This window comes from Orbicella faveolata, unplaced genomic scaffold, assembly GCF_042242905.1.
Source record: "Orbicella faveolata isolate gen_17 unplaced genomic scaffold, um_ofav_v1 contig_24, whole genome shotgun sequence".
NCBI classification, from domain to species: domain Eukaryota; kingdom Metazoa; phylum Cnidaria; class Anthozoa; order Scleractinia; family Merulinidae; genus Orbicella; species Orbicella faveolata.
Window position 1 is genome coordinate 17,195,865 of NW_028301552.1, and position 18,284 is coordinate 17,214,148.

Consider the following 18,284-nt stretch of genomic DNA (forward strand, 5'->3'; position numbering starts at 1 on the left):
GTCCAGTTGGAGTCCCTGGGATTCGGAAACATCGCCCAAGTTCCTGGAAATCGACCCAAAGTTGGTCAAAACCAGGCTGCGCGTAGCCCGGTCTCTGCGACTTTCTAGTCACTAAGTGGCTATAAAAATCAAGCTGTGCGGTGAAAATCACGCTGCGCTTAGCGTGGTCTCTGCGACTTTCTAGTCACTAAGTAAGTTAAAGAGGGGCTATATTTCGGCCAGACTGCTCAAAACCAAGCGTTCAAAAATGTTTCCTTTGTCCATTTCACTCAAAACCAAAGACTTCTTGAATTAGTTTAGAGTCCCTGGGACTCGGAAATATTGCCCAAGCTCCTGGAAATCGACCTAAAGTGGGTCAAAATCACGCTACCCTTAGCGTGGTCTCTGCGACTTTCTAGTCACTAAGTAAGTTAACGAGGGGCTATGTTTCGGCCAGACTGCTCATAACTAAGCGTTCAAAAATTTTTCCTCTCTCCATTTCACTCAAAACCAAAGTCTTCTCAAATTAGTTTAGAGTCCCCGGGACTCGGAAATATCACCCACGTTCCTGGAAATCGATCTAAAGTTGGTCAAAATCACGCTGCGCGTAGCCCGCTCTCGGCGACTTTCTAATCACTAGGTGGCTATATTTCGGCCAGACTGCTCATTACCAAGCGTTCAAAAATTTTTCCTCTGTCGAATTCACTAAAAACCAAAGTCTTCGCGAATTAACTTAGAGACCCTGGGACTCGGTCAAAATCACGCTACGCGTAGCCCGGGCTCGGCGACTTTCAAGTCGCTAAATGGTTATATTTCGGCCAGACTGCTCATAACTTAGCGTTCAAAAATTTTTCCTCTGTCCATTTTACTCAAAACCAAAGTCTTTTCAAATTAGTTTAGAGTCCCTGGGACTCGGAAATATTGCCCAAGTTCCTGGAAATCAACCCAAAGTTGGTTAAAATCACGTAGCACGTAGCCCGGTCTCGGCGACTTTAAGCACTGTCCAAATTGATAGACTTCCACGAGTGAAATAAACGTGTGTAGATTTAAGAGAGGGCTAAAAGTAACATCTTTAAAAAGTTAGGCAGGACTTGGTTGGGATCCCCGCACCTAAAACGCGAGTGTGGCGCATCCCTAAACGGGGGAGAACTTACGAGAGAAAAGATAGTTGATATTGGCAAGAATCTCTTACCCAGGTACTGTCCAAATCGATAGACTTCCAGAAATGAAATGCACATGTCTAGATTTGAGGGAGGACCAAAAGTTGCATCTTTAAAGAATGAGGTAAGTACTCCATAACGCGAGTGCGTCGCATCTCTGAACGCACGAGAACTTACGAGAGAAAAGAAAGTTGATAAGGGCGAGAATATCCAACCCAAACAGTGTCCAAATCAATAGACTTCCAAAAGTGAAATACCCGTTTTAGATTTTAGAAAGGGCCAAATCTAGCGTGTTCAAAAAGTTTAGTAAGCATAGTTTGAGATGGCGACACCGAAATCGCGAGTGTAGCGCATCTCTAAACGAGGATAAACACGCGAGAGAAAAATAAGATAAATGGGCGAGAATCTCCAACCCAAGCATTGTCGAAAGCGACAGGCTAACACAAGTGAAATACACGTTTGTAGATTCAAGAAAGGGCCAAATCTAGCATCTTCAAAAAGTTCAGTAAGCATCGTCTGAGATGCCGACACCGAAATCGCGAGTGTCGCGCATTTCTAAACGCGCGAAAACTTACTAGAGAAAACAAACTTTATATGGGCGAGAATCTCTTACCCAAGCACTGTCCAAATCGATGGACTTCCACAAGTGAAATACACGTGTTTAGACTTGGGTGAGGGCTAAAAGTAGCATCTTTATAAAGTTAGGTAAGCATTGATTGGGATTCCTGCCCCTAAAAGGGAAGTGTGGCGCATCTCTAAACGCGCAAGAACTCACGAGAGAAAATAAGTTGATATGGGCGAGAATCTCTAACCCAAACACTGTCCAAATCAGTAGACTTCGATAAGTGAAATACACGTGTGTAGATTTGAGAAAAGGCCAAATCTAGCATCTTAAAACAAGTTTAGTAAACATAGTTTAAGATCGCGACACCAAAACCGTGAGTGTGGCGCATCTCTAAATGCGCGAGAACTTGCTAGAGAAAAGAAAGTTGATGTGGCTAAAAATCTCATATCCAAGCACTGTGTAAATCGATAGACTTCCACAAGTAAAATACATGTGTGTAGATTTAAGGGAGGGCTAAAAATAGCCTCTTTAAAAGTTAGGTAAGCATTGGTTGGAAGCCCCGCACCTAAAACGCGAGTGTGGGGCATATCGCAACGCATGAGAACATACGAGAGAAAAGAAAGTTGATATGGGCGAGAATCTCGAACTCAAACACTGTCCAAACTGATAGACTTCCAGCAGTACAACATATTTGTCTAGATTTGGGAGAAGGCGAAAAATAGCATCTTTAAAAAGTTAGATAAGCATTTGTTGGGATCCCCGCACCTAAAACGCAAGTGTGGCACATATCTAAACGTGCGAGAACTTACTAGAGAAACGAGAGCTGATGTTGGCGAGAATCTCTTACCCAAGCACTGTTCAAATCGATAGACCTCCACAAGTAAATTACACCCGTGTAGATTTGGCGGAGGGCTAAATGTAGCATCTTTATAAAGTTAGGTAAGCATTGGTTGGGATCCCCACACCTTAAACGCGAGAGTGACGCATCTCTTAACGCGCGACAACTTACGAGAGAAAAGAAAGTTGATATGGGAGAGAATATTCAACCCGAACACTGTCCAAACTAATAGACTTCCACAAGTGAAATACACGTGTGTAGATTTGAGAAAAGGCCAAATCTAGCATCTTAAAAAAGTTTAGGTAGCATAGTTTGAGATCGCGACACCAAAACCGTGAGTGTGGCGCATCTCTAAATGCGCGAGAACTTGCTAGAGAAAAGAAAGTTGATGTGGCTAAAAATCTCATATCCAAGCACTGTCCGAATTGATAGACTTCCACAAATGAAATACACGTGTGTAGATTTAAGGGAGGGCTAAAAGTAGCCTCTTTAAAAAGTTAGGTAACATAAGCATTGGTTGGAAGCCCCGCACCTTAAACGCGAGTGTGGCGCATATCGAAACGCGCGAGAACATGCGACAGAAAAGAAAGTTGATATGGGCGAGAATCTCCAACCCAAACACTGTCCAAAGTGATAGACCTCAAGAAGTACAACACACGTGTGCAGATTTAAGGGAGGGTAAAAACCAGCATCTTTTAAAAGTTAGGTAAGCATCGGTTGGGATCCCCGCACTTAAAACGCGTGTGAGGTGCATCTCTAAACGCGCGAGAACTTACGAGAAAAAAGAAAGTTAATATGGGCGAGAATCTCCAACCTAAACACTGTCCAAATCGATACACTTCCACAAGTGAAATACACGTGTGTAGATTTGAGAAAGGGCCAAATCTAGCATCTTAAAAAGGTTTAGTAAGCATAGTTTTAGATCGCGACACCAAAACCGTGAGTGTGGCGCATCTCTAAACGCGCGAGAACTTGCTAGAGAAAAGAAAGTTGATGTGGTCAAGAATCTCATATCCAAGCACTGTCCAAATCGATAGACCTCCACAAGTAAAATACACGTGTGTAGATTTAAGGGAGGGCTAGAAATAGCCTCTTTAAAAAGTTAGGTAAGCATTTGTTGGAAGCCCCGCACCTAAAACGCGACTGTGGCGCATATCGAAACGGCGAGAACATACGAGAGATAAGAAAGTTGATATGGGCGAGAATCTCCAATCCAATCATTGTCCAGACTGATAGACTTCCAGAAGCACAACAAATTTGTCTAAATTTGGGAGAGGGCAAAAAATAGCATCTTTAAAAAGTTAGATAAGCATTTTTTGGGATCCCCGCACCTAAAAAGCGAGTTTGGCGTATCTCTAAACGCTCGAGAAATTACCAGAAAAAAGAAAGTTAATATGAGCAAGAGTCTCCAACCTAAACACTGTCCAAATCGATACACTTCCACAAGTGAAATACACGTGTGTAGATTTGAGAAAGGGCCAAATCTAGCATTTTCAAAAAGTCCAGTTAGCATAGTTTGAGATGCCGACACCGAAATCGCGAGAGTGGCGCATCTCTAAACGCGCGAAAACACGCGGGAAAAAAAAATATAAATGGACGAGAATCTCCAACCCAAACACTGTCCAAATCGATAGACTTTTAGAAGTGAAATATACCTGTGTACATTTGAGAAAGGGCCAAATCTAGCATCTTCAAAACGTTCAGTAAGCATAGTTTAAGATCCCGACACCAAACTCGCGAGTGTAGCGGATTGCTAAACGCGCAAGAACTTACTACGGAAAACAAATTTGATATGGGCAAGAATCTCTTACCCAAGCACTATCCAAATCGATGGACTTCCAAAAGCGAAATACACGTGTGTAGATTTAGGGGGACGGCTAAAACTGGCATCTTTAAAAAGTTAAGTAAGCATTGGCTGGGATTTCCGCACCTAAAACGCGAGTGTGGTGTATCTCTAAACGGCGAGTACTTACGAGAGAAAAGAAAGTTGACATGGGTAAGAATCTCCAACCCAAAGACTGTCCAAATCGATAGACTTCCACAAGTGAAATACACGTGTGTAGATTTCAGAAGGTGCCAAATATAGCATCTGCAAAAAGTCCAGTAAGCATAGTTTGAGATACCGACACCAAAACCGCGAGAGTGGCACATCTCTAAACGCGCGAGAACTTACGAAAGTTGGTATGGGCGGGAATCTCTAACCCAAGCACTGTCCAAATCGATAGACCTCCACAAGTAAAATACACCTGTGTAGATTTGGGTGAGGGCTAAAAGTAGCATCTTTATAAAGTTAGGTAAGCATTGGTTGTGAACTCCGCACCTAAAAGACGAGTGTGGCACATCTCTAATTTCTCTAGAATTTACGAGAGAAAAGAAAGTTGATATGGGCGAGAATCTCCTAGCTTAACACGGTTTAAATCGATAGACTTCCACAAGTAAAACATACGTGTGTCAGGATTTGAGAAAGGGCCAAATCTAGCATCTTTAAAAAGTCCAGTAAGCATACTTTGAGATCCCGAGATTGAAATCGCGAGTGTGGCGCATCTCTAAACGCGCGAGAATTTGCTAGAGAAAACAAAGTTGATATGGCCGAGAGTCTCTCACGCATGCTCAAGTACTGTCCAAATCGAGAGACTTCCACAAGTGCAACACACGTGTGTAGATTTGAGGGAGGGCTAAAAGTAGCATCTTTATAAACTTATATAAGCATTGGTTGGGATCCCCGCACCTAAAGCGCGAGTGTGGCGCATCTCTAAACGCGCGAGAACTTGCGAGAGAAAAGAAAGTTGATATGTGCGAGAATCTTTAACCCAAAGACTGTCCAAATCAGTAGACTTCCAGAAGTAAAACACGTGTGTCCATTTGGGGAAGGGCTAAAAGTAACATCTTTAAAAAGTTAGGTAAGCATTGGCTGGGATCCTTGCATCTAAAACGCGAGTGTGGCGCATCTCTTAACGCGCGAAAACACGCGAGAGAAGAAAATATAAATGGGCGAGAATCTCCAATCCAAGAACTGTCCAAATCGATAGACTTTTAGAAGTGAAATACACGTGTGTAAGCATTGGTTGGGATTCCCGCACCTAAAACGCGAGTGTCACGTATCTCTAAACGCGCGAGAACTTACGAGAGAGAAGAAAGTTGATATGGGCGAGAATCCCTAACCCCATGAGGGGACGCAAATGACTTCTACTGTAAGTATCTCTTCATTGGGTCTTTTTTTAACATTCTATGAGAACAGGGCTGTATTCCTCTAAGGCTCTGGGTGTAATTCGTAAAAACTTTAAGTTCTTATAAATAGTTTAGAAATTCTTCGTTCCAGTTCAAATTTATGTTGGTGGCACATGGGTGGGCACTTTATATGTAGACCGTGATGTAAGATACGTTAAACTATATTTACTGTTTATGATGCACTGCTACGTTAGTCTGCTTTATAAATATTTAACTGCGTTGGTCGAGTTTTTAATTTCAATATAATTAAACGTTCTTTTTATGCGTTCCTGTTAAATATGATGCAAAGTTGTCAATTTTAGTAGTTTCAATTTGATGAAAAGGCCCTGTTAGTACCTTCTTGTTACTTGATGAAAATTTTGCGGGGTTTATTTTACCAGGGCGCTTCATGACGCCTCCTGGAATAAGCTATACCTTCCCTAGTTGAATCGTCATCAGTTTGTCTTACGTTATTCAGGTTATTGATTGGAAAAATAATTATACTTTTGAACCCTAGTTCCTCCATTTTCAGCGGATGGGGGATGGACTCACTTCTTTTGGAGGTCGTTACTTACGGACGTTTACGATTCGTTGCGTGTACGAGCCATTGGCTAAGCCATTGGCCAAGCCATTGGCAGCCGTGGATGGTCACCTAAAGCACTGACAATCTATCTTAGCTCCATGTACTAAGTTTCTCCTCGCTATTTTTTTTTTTTGCCCTCGGCTGTGTAATTGTGCGATATTTTCTACGCAATAACTTCAATTGCCGAGCATGATAATACTACACGTGGCTCCCACTGCCAACGACATACTCAGACAAGTATTCCAGATCATCTGGGTGTCTATTCCTTAAGATCTGTTTTAGATTGATTAATCAAACGCTCCTTTACGCCCAGACTAGCGTCTCGATGAAAGCTCAGAGTTTATTGTGATGGCTTTCAATGGGTAATGCATCAGTCAATTCCAGCAGTGCCCATCCCCCCCGGGCAACCGCGGGGCATTTGCTCACGTTGTAAATCCCGGGGGTGGGGCATGCGCAATTTTATCGTTGCCCGGGGGCTGGGCATTTGCGTAGCCCGGGGCGACCCCCGGGCATACGACACACGTGTTTTGGAAAGTGCCATGGATGAGTTCATCGGGAAAGACGAGGGGTTTGTCGAACAATGGCTTGTCCGTCAGGGACTAGAGAAACTTGCAGATGTTTTTAAAGGTATGTTTTCTCAATTTTAGATATTTCTTCATTACTTGTAAGCGTATAAATATAGGCGACAAGGTGAACTATGTTTTGTTTATCACAAAACAATCACTTACATGAACACGACTATTTCGCATTTCGCATTCAAAACTAGCCTAGCATTTTTTAAATTCATGAAAGTGGAGTTAAAATATTCAAGGTTTGCGAATTCAAATGATGCGATTTTCAAGACAGATCCTGCGAGCTTAAAATGCAATGCATCATCATTTAAAATGTCATGATTCTTCACAGAAAAAGTAGCCTGCGAATACAGGCGCCTATCATCGTTCGCGGCTGAGGACACGACCGCCACAGTCCCAGCTATCCCCTAGCAAACTGTTAAAAACAAATATAAAGAAATAAATATAATCAGAATCAACTAACACGTACTGTTGTCCTTGAAGTCTTACCTTTACATTAAAATACTGAACAGTTGACCGTTTTATTCACTGATTAATTAAAAAAACTGTGGAGGTGTTGGAAGGCGACGATCCCGGGGGCGAGGCATTTGCCCTCTTTCTTCGTCCCCACCCCGGGGCATTTAGACAGCTTAGGTGTCCCCATCCCGGGAAATTTGCCAAATTTTTTAAAAAAATGCTAATGCCCGGGGTTTAGCCCGGGCGGGGATGGGCACTGCTGGAATTGACTGATGCATAAACAAGACATTTACGTCTACTCGCCGCACTCGACGTCCATTCGTAGGCACTTCGTATTCTTTAAGTTCAGTTCGTAGATCTGAACTTGGTTCAGGGAGGGAAGCAGAGGAGGGTTCATGTTGTGTAATTCGTTCATTATTGCGGGATTACTTGATTTATCGGCATTCCCCGGTTTTGTCCGCTCACGTTTTTTTTCCTGCCCAAGTCTTTCTTCACGTGTGTTTAGATGTGATCCGATATATAATGACCTTGTTTTGTTCCAGATTATTGGCGTCGGTGGAGTCCGCAATCGAACGTACTATTTACTTTTCAAGCACTATTAATATCGTAATTTCATTTTAAAGCTAGTCTCACATTCCATCGGCCCTTTCTGGTTTATTGTCTATTTAATATCATCGAAGTGTCACTAAAACAGATTATGACGCCTTCCCTGGCCGCAAGACGAAGAACCCTAGTGAGAGTATGTAAGGAATGCTAGAAAAATTTCCTACCATTTCTCTGCGGTACTTACAGTAGAAGCCCCGTGCGTCCCGTCATGTTGGTGTGACAAATTTTAAAACTGTATGAATAGACGAATGAGTCTCGCAATACCATCTTTCTTAGGAACTGAGAATATAGCAGTTATAAATTCTCCTAACGCGTGATAACAGTGGACAATAACTTCCTTTTCTTTCAGTTAGCAAATTTCTGCCTCCACAAGGGCAACTTGGTCGTTACAGATAGAGTTGACAGGATATGATAGCTGAATAGGATGGGAAGAAAATTCAATTGTTTCGCCTGCAATTGTATGCAAGATATGAGGGTCAATTGCATCCAATTCTCGTAAAATAAAGATACCTGGCCAGCTCTAAAGGAGTGAACTTTCAATCGTAGATAAGGTATCAGATTATCATTGACATAACTGAGAAAATTACTCACCTGAGTTTTAAAACCTCTAAGTCATTGGAATGGGGCTGAGCCCTGAGTTGCTGTTGATTTCATTAATGCATTGCGCTACGCTCTTTAGCACAAGTCCCTCACGACTCAGGCTGATGATGAAATAGAATCAAAATGGCTGAGGTCAGTGTGGCTGGTATCGATATACCAATTTTTAGCATTTCGTTGTAACTCATTATTTCTGGACATTTGTCTTTGTAATGTGCCAGGTGCAAACCAGTGAAAGCTTGGAAGGCATATTTCCTGGTAATCTAATCACCGGTGGTAAAAAACCGTCTAAAAAGATTTGGTTCACTGTAACTCCCAACTGGGACATAAAACTTTTCTGGAGCCAGACATGTAGTTCGTGAAATTTGAAAGAAACTTTCTTACGCAGGACCTTAGCATGCGGTACTCATCATGGTATTGGGATGCTTTGTTTGACTGAGGCAGGAGGGAAACAAATCGACTGGGTCCTTGAAAAGGACTGAGCAACAGCTTACTTTGGGAAGGCATACCAGTTGCTTTACTGCCGTGCCAAAATTGACAGTGGGGACGCCAAAAATATGACAGATAAGTCTACCAAGAAAACCATTTCTATAATGTGGGAAGCACTATAAATTAGATTCATGTACATGAGCTTGATCAATTTTAATTAATAAATGAATTATTGGTGGTTTGAATTATGAAAAATATGTAAACATTTTTATATAAATCAAGCTAAATCATATCTGTTTTCTTAAATTCAAAATTCTTGTCGCTGTCTTATATTTGTTTATAGTTTTGCTTGATCTTGGTTTTTATCGTGATATCTTCACTAATATTCATGCTACCTTGCTGGTATTTATTCTTATTACTTTTGTCATGACGATAACTGTTCAGTGATTTGGTAATTCTGTTTCAGTCTTTTAGTATAAAGTGGTTTGAAATTTGAATTTTTGAGACTATGGTGACTTATGTGAATATAAAAGTAAACAAATGATTAGTACAATATTTGTCTGTAGATAATTTTCAAGTACATGGAGAGACTGTTGCTAAGTTTAGGTTTATATCACTCGAGTGAAATAATGTCGCCTCAAGTCGCCTAAAATCGCCTATGATCGCGATGTTTTTTCTGCCAGGTTTGCTTAAGTCGCCTTAAGTCGCCTTAAATCGCCCAAAGTCGCATTAAGCTACGGCGACTTAAGGTCCCAGAGTAGGCCCATGTTAATAAATGAGACAAAAGTTAAGCCATACCCCGAAAAATACACAACTCTGCAACCCTGGAAAACCATGGGAGGGAAAAGTATACTGTGGAATAGGGTATAGAAATCAGGATTTTGGTAAACAATTGGAGATCCTTGATGTAAATAAAAATTAGTTGTGTGAAGAATTGCAGTTTTGAATTTTTATAAATTTCATTTGAATATTCAAATCCGTAGTATAGTATGGAATAAGAAAGGTTGTTCTAGTACCCAACCTACAATTAGATGGCCAAATACCAACTGAATATCTTCTGTTGTAAACCCAAAATTTCATGTTTCCAGCATCAGACACCATCGACAAATGCCTCGAGTGTCCCTTTCCTCCCCATCCGGGTATCGAACGTAGCTCACTGATCTCTGAATTACTGTCAGTAATAATGGTAATTCGCGCCGGCTATCAATCTAAAAAACAGCGGGAAAAAAAAGTACTTTTCAGGTTTTCTTCGTTATTTGTACTTGGCTAGTCTCTCCTCCGGATATTTATGGTACTCTTCTTTTCCCGCTTATGCTGCTAACGATAACAGCGAAAAAGAAAACACTATTCGCGGACTAGTCGCGGTTATTCGCATGGAATTGCAGGCTTTACTGATCAGCGGACTGCCTTCACGAGTGCGCAATCGGCGATCTTGCAAAGTGGAGATTTTGATTTGCGGTAGAACGCGCGTTAAAATACGTTATCCACGAAGCTAATATCTCAAAAACTGATCCGGTGACTCTACATTTTTAATACATAAAAATATTCAACACCAAAAGCAGAATGCGTGTGCCAAATTGTAAAAAAGACTGTGGAGTAGAATTTCTCCAACTTGGAAATTTCCATTTTTCTTAATTTAAGAAAAGTCCTCTCCACAGAATTTATCATAATTTTGCCTGTTTCAACTTCTGTGTGTGATAAAAATATTTTTATAAAAAAATTATAGGATCACCGGCTTAGTTTTTAAGATAGATGCAATTGATGGTAAAAAGTGGGTCAAGTTTGTTGCTAGGCAACAGAACAGTGCGGCCTTAAATTTTAACTTAAACACAATGAAAAGCACAGTAGAGAGTTACCCTTAAAAAATAGCACAGCCATTCAAAACAGTAAAGTTGCAAGCCTGGAGAATCGCACCTAGTTTTATGTCTAAAAAAAAAAAAGAAAACTGTTTTGAGCCACCTTAAAGTTAAATAGTATTTAACTTTAACTTGTCACAAGGTGTTGTTGCAATTGGCTGTCCGCACATCAATGTAAACTCGTCGAATTCTTTAAGTTGATTTTTCTCGGAAAGTATCACTGATGAAATTAAGAAAAGTAAATTTAACAAGTAATAGATTTACCGAAAGGGAATCGGCTCTAAACCGCAAAGATAAAACTAAAGAACTACAGGCCTTTTGTTATACAATGTCAAACATCGGTGGCTAACCTCAAACATGCTTTAATAAAGCCTCTTCTAGCCTTTTCTACGACAAACGTTCATTGATGCGCTCGTCAGAGAACTACTACCTAGTGGTAATTTGTACAGTAGTAATTTGTTGTCAACGGAAGGATTTACAGGTATTTCTTCATGGTATTTAACTGATATTAAGGTAGACTATATTTCGTCAAGGAAGTAAATTGATTCCGGGACCAGGTATTTTGAGAGTTGTGCGCTTTCGAGGTGCAGTTCAGTTGTATATCCGATTCAAAGCTATTCAATTGTGACGGACAGGTAGGGACGGCGGAATCTAAGCGTCTTATATTGAACAAATTTATGCCTTGGTCTATTCTACAGGGTATGATTTCTGCGATTATTTCATCATGGTAGTAAATTGATATCAGGATTGTAAATTGATATTAAGGTAGAACTTATTTCATCCGGGTAGTAGTTTGATTTCAAGGTGGATTTAACTGGCATTTCTTTTATTGATATCGAGGCAGAAAACATTACATCCAGTTGCATTTCTTCGATGACATTATCATTGCAATGATTGCTGTGTACGTCGTGTATGACCGCGATGATCGAGCATATCTTTATTATCATTAAAAGTCACGCAAATAAATAATTTTGGTTTTGAATGATGATGATTTTGTTTTGACCTGCGAGACTGTTTATGCAAATGCACTCTGTCTAGGTTTACTTTTGCTGTTGAGAACAAACTCCTTTTGACGCAAATGTTAGCTTTATAAAAGAAAAACGAACATCGCGGTTTACGTTGCCGAATTCATTTCCTAGTTGTCGAAAGGCAGAAAGTTCGCAATGAGGTTTATAGCAGGCCTTATATAACTACGCGGAGTCTTTGACGCCGGTTTTCAAGACAAACAGGTCTTAGTTACGAGCAATTCACCGCCTGCAACGGAAAGGGATAGATATTTTGGAAGTCGTTACGACATCATTATGCTGTATTCCTTCATTCATGTTTGTTTAACTAATGACACGTTCACACCGCAAGAGTTGCGTGAAGTAATATTGTGACATGATGTTCCCTGGGTCCATTATCTCTGTTACCAAGTGACCAAGGTCATTCCATTACTACGGCAAAAAACTCAAGTTAACTCCACATTCTCGAAATCAACCTGGTCGAAGTTAACAATTTCTCAAGTAAAAAACTAGGAGGGTGCATCGTACACCACCGATTCTTCTGACACTTTAAATGATCGGTTGATTATGGCTGTGGCAACAAGCTAACGAGAAATAAGCCTTCCAATTAAATGAAGTGTGCTGTCTTTGCAGCAGATAATGAGCTCTTTCTAAGGCCGCGCACACCACCTCCTCATTTTTCGAACCAGGTTCTTGTCATAAAATATTATGAAATAAGTAAGAACGTAGAGACGTGCGCTATGCATCCTTCTACGTTTTAAAATTGTCTTCGTTGATTTAGAAATAAAACGATAAAAATGTCATGTTGTCTATAGCGGTGACGATTTTGACTGATAGATCTTTTTGTGTGCCCTTTCAGTCATTTACGAAACGTGTTGTCCGTGGGACGGTTTCGTGTTTTACATTTGTTTACTCCTTTTGTACACGCATACATTCCCTAAGGAGAGTCGAGGAGCTTGTTGAAGAGATTACTCTGCCCCAACGAACGAGGAGTTTCTTTCTTGAAACAATACTTCCCGACTAAAATAACTCACTACTATGGCGTTCAAGATAATCGTGGCCCTAAGTGGAATCCTGCTGGTAAGTTATCTCTACGACCACATCTTTCAAGAATTGCGGAAACAAAATAGCGCCGCTATTTTGATGTCGGTGGGTTAATGATTCTTCTTACAATAAAGAGACTGAAAAGCTGCGAAGTCTAAAGGGTGAAATCGTTTAGCAAGAGCATTTTTGGCTGAGAAAAAAATCTCTAGTACCTTTTGAACGATAAAACCGATGTTTTGTCGCTTCGATGGCATAAAATCACCGTTGTAGGAATATTTGTGGTCTAGTTTCGCTCGCTGCTTTACCGCTTCTTTGGGTCCCTCACCCCTTCTTCGCAGTGTTATTAGCAAGACAATGAGATGAAAAAAAAAAAAAAAAAACATGCCGCTGGCTGGTAAAGAATAACTTCGGCTTAATCTGTCGATAGCCTTAAAGCTAACGAAATGTTTCTTTATTTTCTAGGCAATTGCTTCAACTGACGATCAAAACTTACAAAAACGAGTTCTTACCGTGGGATGCAAGGTAAGATACATATATCTTTGATCATGAGACTACGTTAAACTTTTACGACTCCTAAAATTTACGTTCATCTTTACTCAGGGAATTTTTGTTACGATAGCTTAAAGTTTAATATTGTATTTCAAGACAGCTTGGCAATAAATTTTCAATTGCAACTAACGTTAAAAGTCGATACTAGCAAAAACCGTAGCAAAATAGTCCATCTGGGTTTTGTGCTTTGGGAAGAAATGTACAGAGAGATACCGGAAAGCAAGAGGACACCAGTAGCAGAATGATAAAATGTGTTCATTTCTGTTTCCAGGGAGATAACTGTCCCAAACCAAAGATTCAAGCGCAGGACACATTCCGTCCTACCTCCTGCCTTGATTATCTAAAGCGAGGTGACTCCAAATGTGGCATGTACAAACTTTACGACAACGCTGGTAACAGTTACCCTGCTTACTGTGATCTGAAGTCCGAGCCTGGTACAGCGTGGACACTGGTGATGTCTTGGGCTAACATGCATCGTGCGCTATCTCAGTTCCGCACTGTTCCCCTTAACGGCAACGCTCCAGTGAACGAGAACGCCCAGAATTGGAATCTGTACCGCCTGAGCCTGGCACGAATGAGGTCACTGCAAGCTCATTCCACTCACTGGCGGGCAACTTGCAGCTACCCAACCTATGGTGTCGATTTCAGAGATTACGTCCGTGGCAACTTCAAGGACTTCAACGTCGTCGATTTTACCGGGTCTGGCAAGTGCATGAAGGTGGAATACGTGAATATCCGCGGGCACATGCGCATGCATCTGACGGCACGTGTCTGGCAGAGTACCTCTGTGTTTTGGCACATTGACAGCAGTAGTTCCGGCTGCCAGTTTGACCCAAGATCTGGCGCAGTATCAAGCGAGGACAACTTTGGTTATTACGGTACCATCAACCCAAAGTTCCGCTGCAACGAGGGACCTGATTCGACCACTCAGTGGTGGTTTGGAGCTCATTTGTAAACCCTTTCTAAAGAAGTAAAAGAAGAAGGGGGCTCAGCACTAAAGTGCTCATCTTGTAACTTTGATTCAAAAAATAGCTATGATTCATGTAGCCTTTCACAGATTCGTTAATAAATCTTTAAAATCAACACTTTGCATCTTCGATTGAGCTGTTTGTTGATGGTGAGAAAGAGGCGTGGCACTAAATTGCAACTTTCAAGCAATTTCGCTTTTAAGGGGCTGCTAAAGCATAGCCTTTTCATGGGTTTTCAGACCGGAGAGGAATGAACGAGGTTATATTTTATTTTATGTTTACTTTGCCAATCTGTACATTATTAGTCGGAGGATGCATTTTCTCCAAAAAGCCCAAAATCCTAGCATTTTCAATTTTCTTCATGTCCCAAGATCGCGAAGTTTCGCTCTTTGTACATTCCTTAACTGCAGCCTAGAGGCTTGAAAAAGAAAAAAAAAAAAAAAAAAAAAAAAAACTGAAAGATGACGACTGGATTGTTGTACCCATGGAAATTGCTTTTCTGAATTTGTTTTGAAGCTCGAAAGTATCATTCCTCACACAAACATATCCCTAGTAAAATGGCTGAAGATTGACCAAAACCAGTGTAGTTGTAGGTGGAAACAAACTGAAGCGTTAGAACTAAAAAAACAAAATAACAAATACTAATGTACCGATGCGAAGACTAGTCAATCGATGTTTCATGATAAAAGACAATAAAATTCGAAAAGAGTCACGGTCAGACGTAAACTAAAATACAGAAAAGAGAAATACATGTCATTTATCTTGTTCAACCTTTGGACCGCGAAAGGGACAACAAAAAATCACGCTAAATTAAACGAGCAACAAAATCCTTTCACAAATTCGTGAATCTAGGTGACTACGCTAGTTTTAGAGCCTGGTATAACACCTGTGAGATACGCAAAAGCGTAAGCACAAGAAAAAGGTAGTCCAGTCTCTGAACTCTCCCTTCCCCGCGCTATAGGGGGATTTAGCAACCCCCATATATCGTGGGAAAGGGAGAGTGCAGGGAATGGACTAAAGCACGAGGATATTTACACTAGCGCATAGGTGTTCGCAATGCGCGTCACGTTTGTGGAGGAATAAGATGGCGAATGACTGAATTCTTGGAATGATGCTTGTGCCTATTTCATGCCAGTACCACTTGTGATACAGGCATAAGATTAGTGAATTAAGTATAAACGCAACCCCCAGAAAAAAAGGAAATGTTGCTTTTTCTAGGACTGCGCTTACGCTCTTGCTTATCTCAAATGTGAACCCGCCAGGCTTAAACGACAAGGTCACGTGACTGAAACGGTAGGGATATTGACCGCGCGTAGATTGGGATGGTTATAGTCACAACGGCAAAGGCAAAGCTGGCAGTTTCCTTTGACGCCCAAAATGAGTGATTTAGGTTACGTGGCTTCCGGCTGAAAAATTAATGTAGGCGTTTACATTTTAACCCTTAAACACCCAAATTTTCACAAAAAATGCTATTGCTGGAAAAGCTATTTTTTTCACCAAAAAGATAGATTTCCCGAAGGTAAGGTACAAAAATGTACGATGTTTTAATTTGGTACACGCGCATAAGCCAAACTTTGGACTTTTTAGTGCGATTGCCTGTCCCAGATTTTCTTCTTGCCCTTTCCTTTCCTTTTTCTCGGCCCTTTAACTCTCGTTACCTTTTGCATGTCATATTCTTTCTGGTTGCCGTAAAAGTTGGCTGTTAATTATGGGCAAAGTCTGGAAATGGGACCTTGATCAATTATAGGTATAATTGGCCATTTTACAACTATTTTTGCACGAAAACTGATAACGTTTTCAACTTGCAACGTCAGAATGCCGCCGATATCCAAAATCGACTGTTGTGGGATAGATCTATCCTAGCTCTACTATCTGCTTATCAAGTATATCTGATGACTTTTAAATTGATGACGTGGCAAGTGGTACAAAGAGCACGACCATCCCGGACGCTTATATGCGTCCTTGGGAGTCAAAGGGTTAAATAGGAAAAACTGATAGGGATCACTATATAAAGCCCATTTCCAAGAGGATAAAAGCTCGCAAAGTAGTATTACCATAGTTACGACTCCAACAGAAGAGAATCTAGCTTTTGTTTTGTCATATTGTCACCATCGAGTGGTTTTCTGAAAATGGCAAGATCATGTCACGAAATATTGTGTGATTTGACAAACTCATTTGAATGACACAAGCTTATTTTGACTGTACGTTGTTTGATTCACTTTGCGTGGTGTTAGCAAGGAGCGGTTGAGTGTTGGCCAAAACGTACAACAGCAGCAACAACAACAACAAGAAGCTTTATTCCCCTCAGTCTCTACAAATATTGTATATCTATAGAGTTAGGGGCTTGGCTACCTTAAATAACTAGAGAGTTAAAAAGGGCAGGCAGCCAGGTGTGCAGATGTATTAATACAAGTTTTAGGTTGGTGGCCACACAAACACAGATATACAGTACAGAGCACATAGTGAGCACTAAATAATACTAAGCTAGACCATTTGGTAATGCCATAGAATAGAAGAAATGTAGAGCAAATAGAAGTGACACTAGAGAAACAGCAAGAAAATGTTGTGAAGAGGAAAGCAATGAAGCAGTAAGGCTACTCTCTACTGCAGCCCAAGCTGTTCTGCGGAACCAAATTCTAGGTAAGTTGTTGTGAATCGAGTTAACGTATACTTGGAGCGTCATGTTTTTAAGAATGCGAGCTGTGATTCCAAGCAGGCAATGTAAAAAGAAGAAATAATAGCTTAGGCAGCGATAAATAACGGTATGGTCGTTTTAGCGAAGTTAAGATTATTTCTTGGTTCTATTTTGTCTCTGATGGGACATTTTCGAAATAAATTGTAATAACAGAAGAAGGCTTTCTAATTTGAAAGCTGTTTACAATTTAGGACAGAGAAACCTGTATCATGCATAATACCCTTTATGAGCTGTGAAACGTCTTGAATCCGTCACTATGGATCTGATTAATTCAATTTATAAGCCCGCCTTAACCGTCTTTCGAAGGTTTTAAAAGGTTGACACTACCGTCGCGCCCTTATCGCTAGCAACAGAAACATCTAAAGTACTTGAATCCAAAAGGTGAGTGAATCCTCTGTTAAGGTGCAGTAGAATTAATGACGTTGGATTTGTATCGCCACTTTCTAAATTTATCATTATTGAAATCGAAAATTTGAAAACGAAACATGCCTACTTTGTGATCGAGTTTCACTGTTATTCCCGTTTAACATCACGTCGTACCCCATTCAAGTAATAGTTTTGATTGGTTGAGGTTTCATGGGATAACTGAAAAGTAAAATCGAAACCATGGAATAACAATGTAATGAACGATGAATAGGACAATCTACTTTTCCGAACGTCAGTGGTATTTTGTACCCGAATTAACAGCAAAATTTTGTACACGAATTTACAGAGCCCAGCGTGGAAACGCCATAATTCTCTCCCTTGGAGAAGTACAAATATGGAAGTCAAAAATAAATGGAACTATCTTGAATATGCTTTTGGTTTTTAATCGGTCGTCTGCCCTCCTGTAATTGACATTAACACTTGTTCTAAGATGGAAAGTTTGTAAGAAGATATGGATTCTTAGAGGCGATGAAAGGTAGAGTTGCCTGTCATTTATGACTTTAGATTTTGATGAAGTCACGTGCAGTGAAAATAGAGAATTATTGGCTTGGTTACAATATGCCATCCGTCTGTTCCTCGAAACTCTTTCCCCTTGGAATACCACACACCCAGCCATACTGTTGAAACGCTAAACGACTTAACCCTTTTGGGACCAGATTTTCACCAAAAAATACCGTTTAATCAGCTTTTTTGGCTGCCGTGACGCTACATGGGCCTAATTAAGTCTTGCTTAAAAAAGCTATGTTTTAC

The 18,284-nt window shown here is 40.6% G+C and overlaps 2 protein-coding genes across 2 annotated transcripts in view; both read left to right on the plus strand.

The window, feature by feature from the left end:
• LOC110043096 (uncharacterized) overlaps positions 1-18,284 on the plus strand; it is a 390,873-nt gene that overhangs the window by 135,435 nt on the left and 237,154 nt on the right. The window lies entirely within an intron of this gene.
• On the plus strand, positions 12,783-14,528 carry LOC149110670 (uncharacterized). The gene is made up of 3 exons (XM_089292611.1): positions 12,783-12,932; positions 13,359-13,418; positions 13,717-14,528. The coding sequence occupies exons 1-3, from the start codon at positions 12,891-12,893 to the stop codon at positions 14,398-14,400; spliced, it is 786 nt and encodes a 261-aa protein (XP_089148737.1). The 5' UTR covers positions 12,783-12,890; the 3' UTR covers positions 14,401-14,528.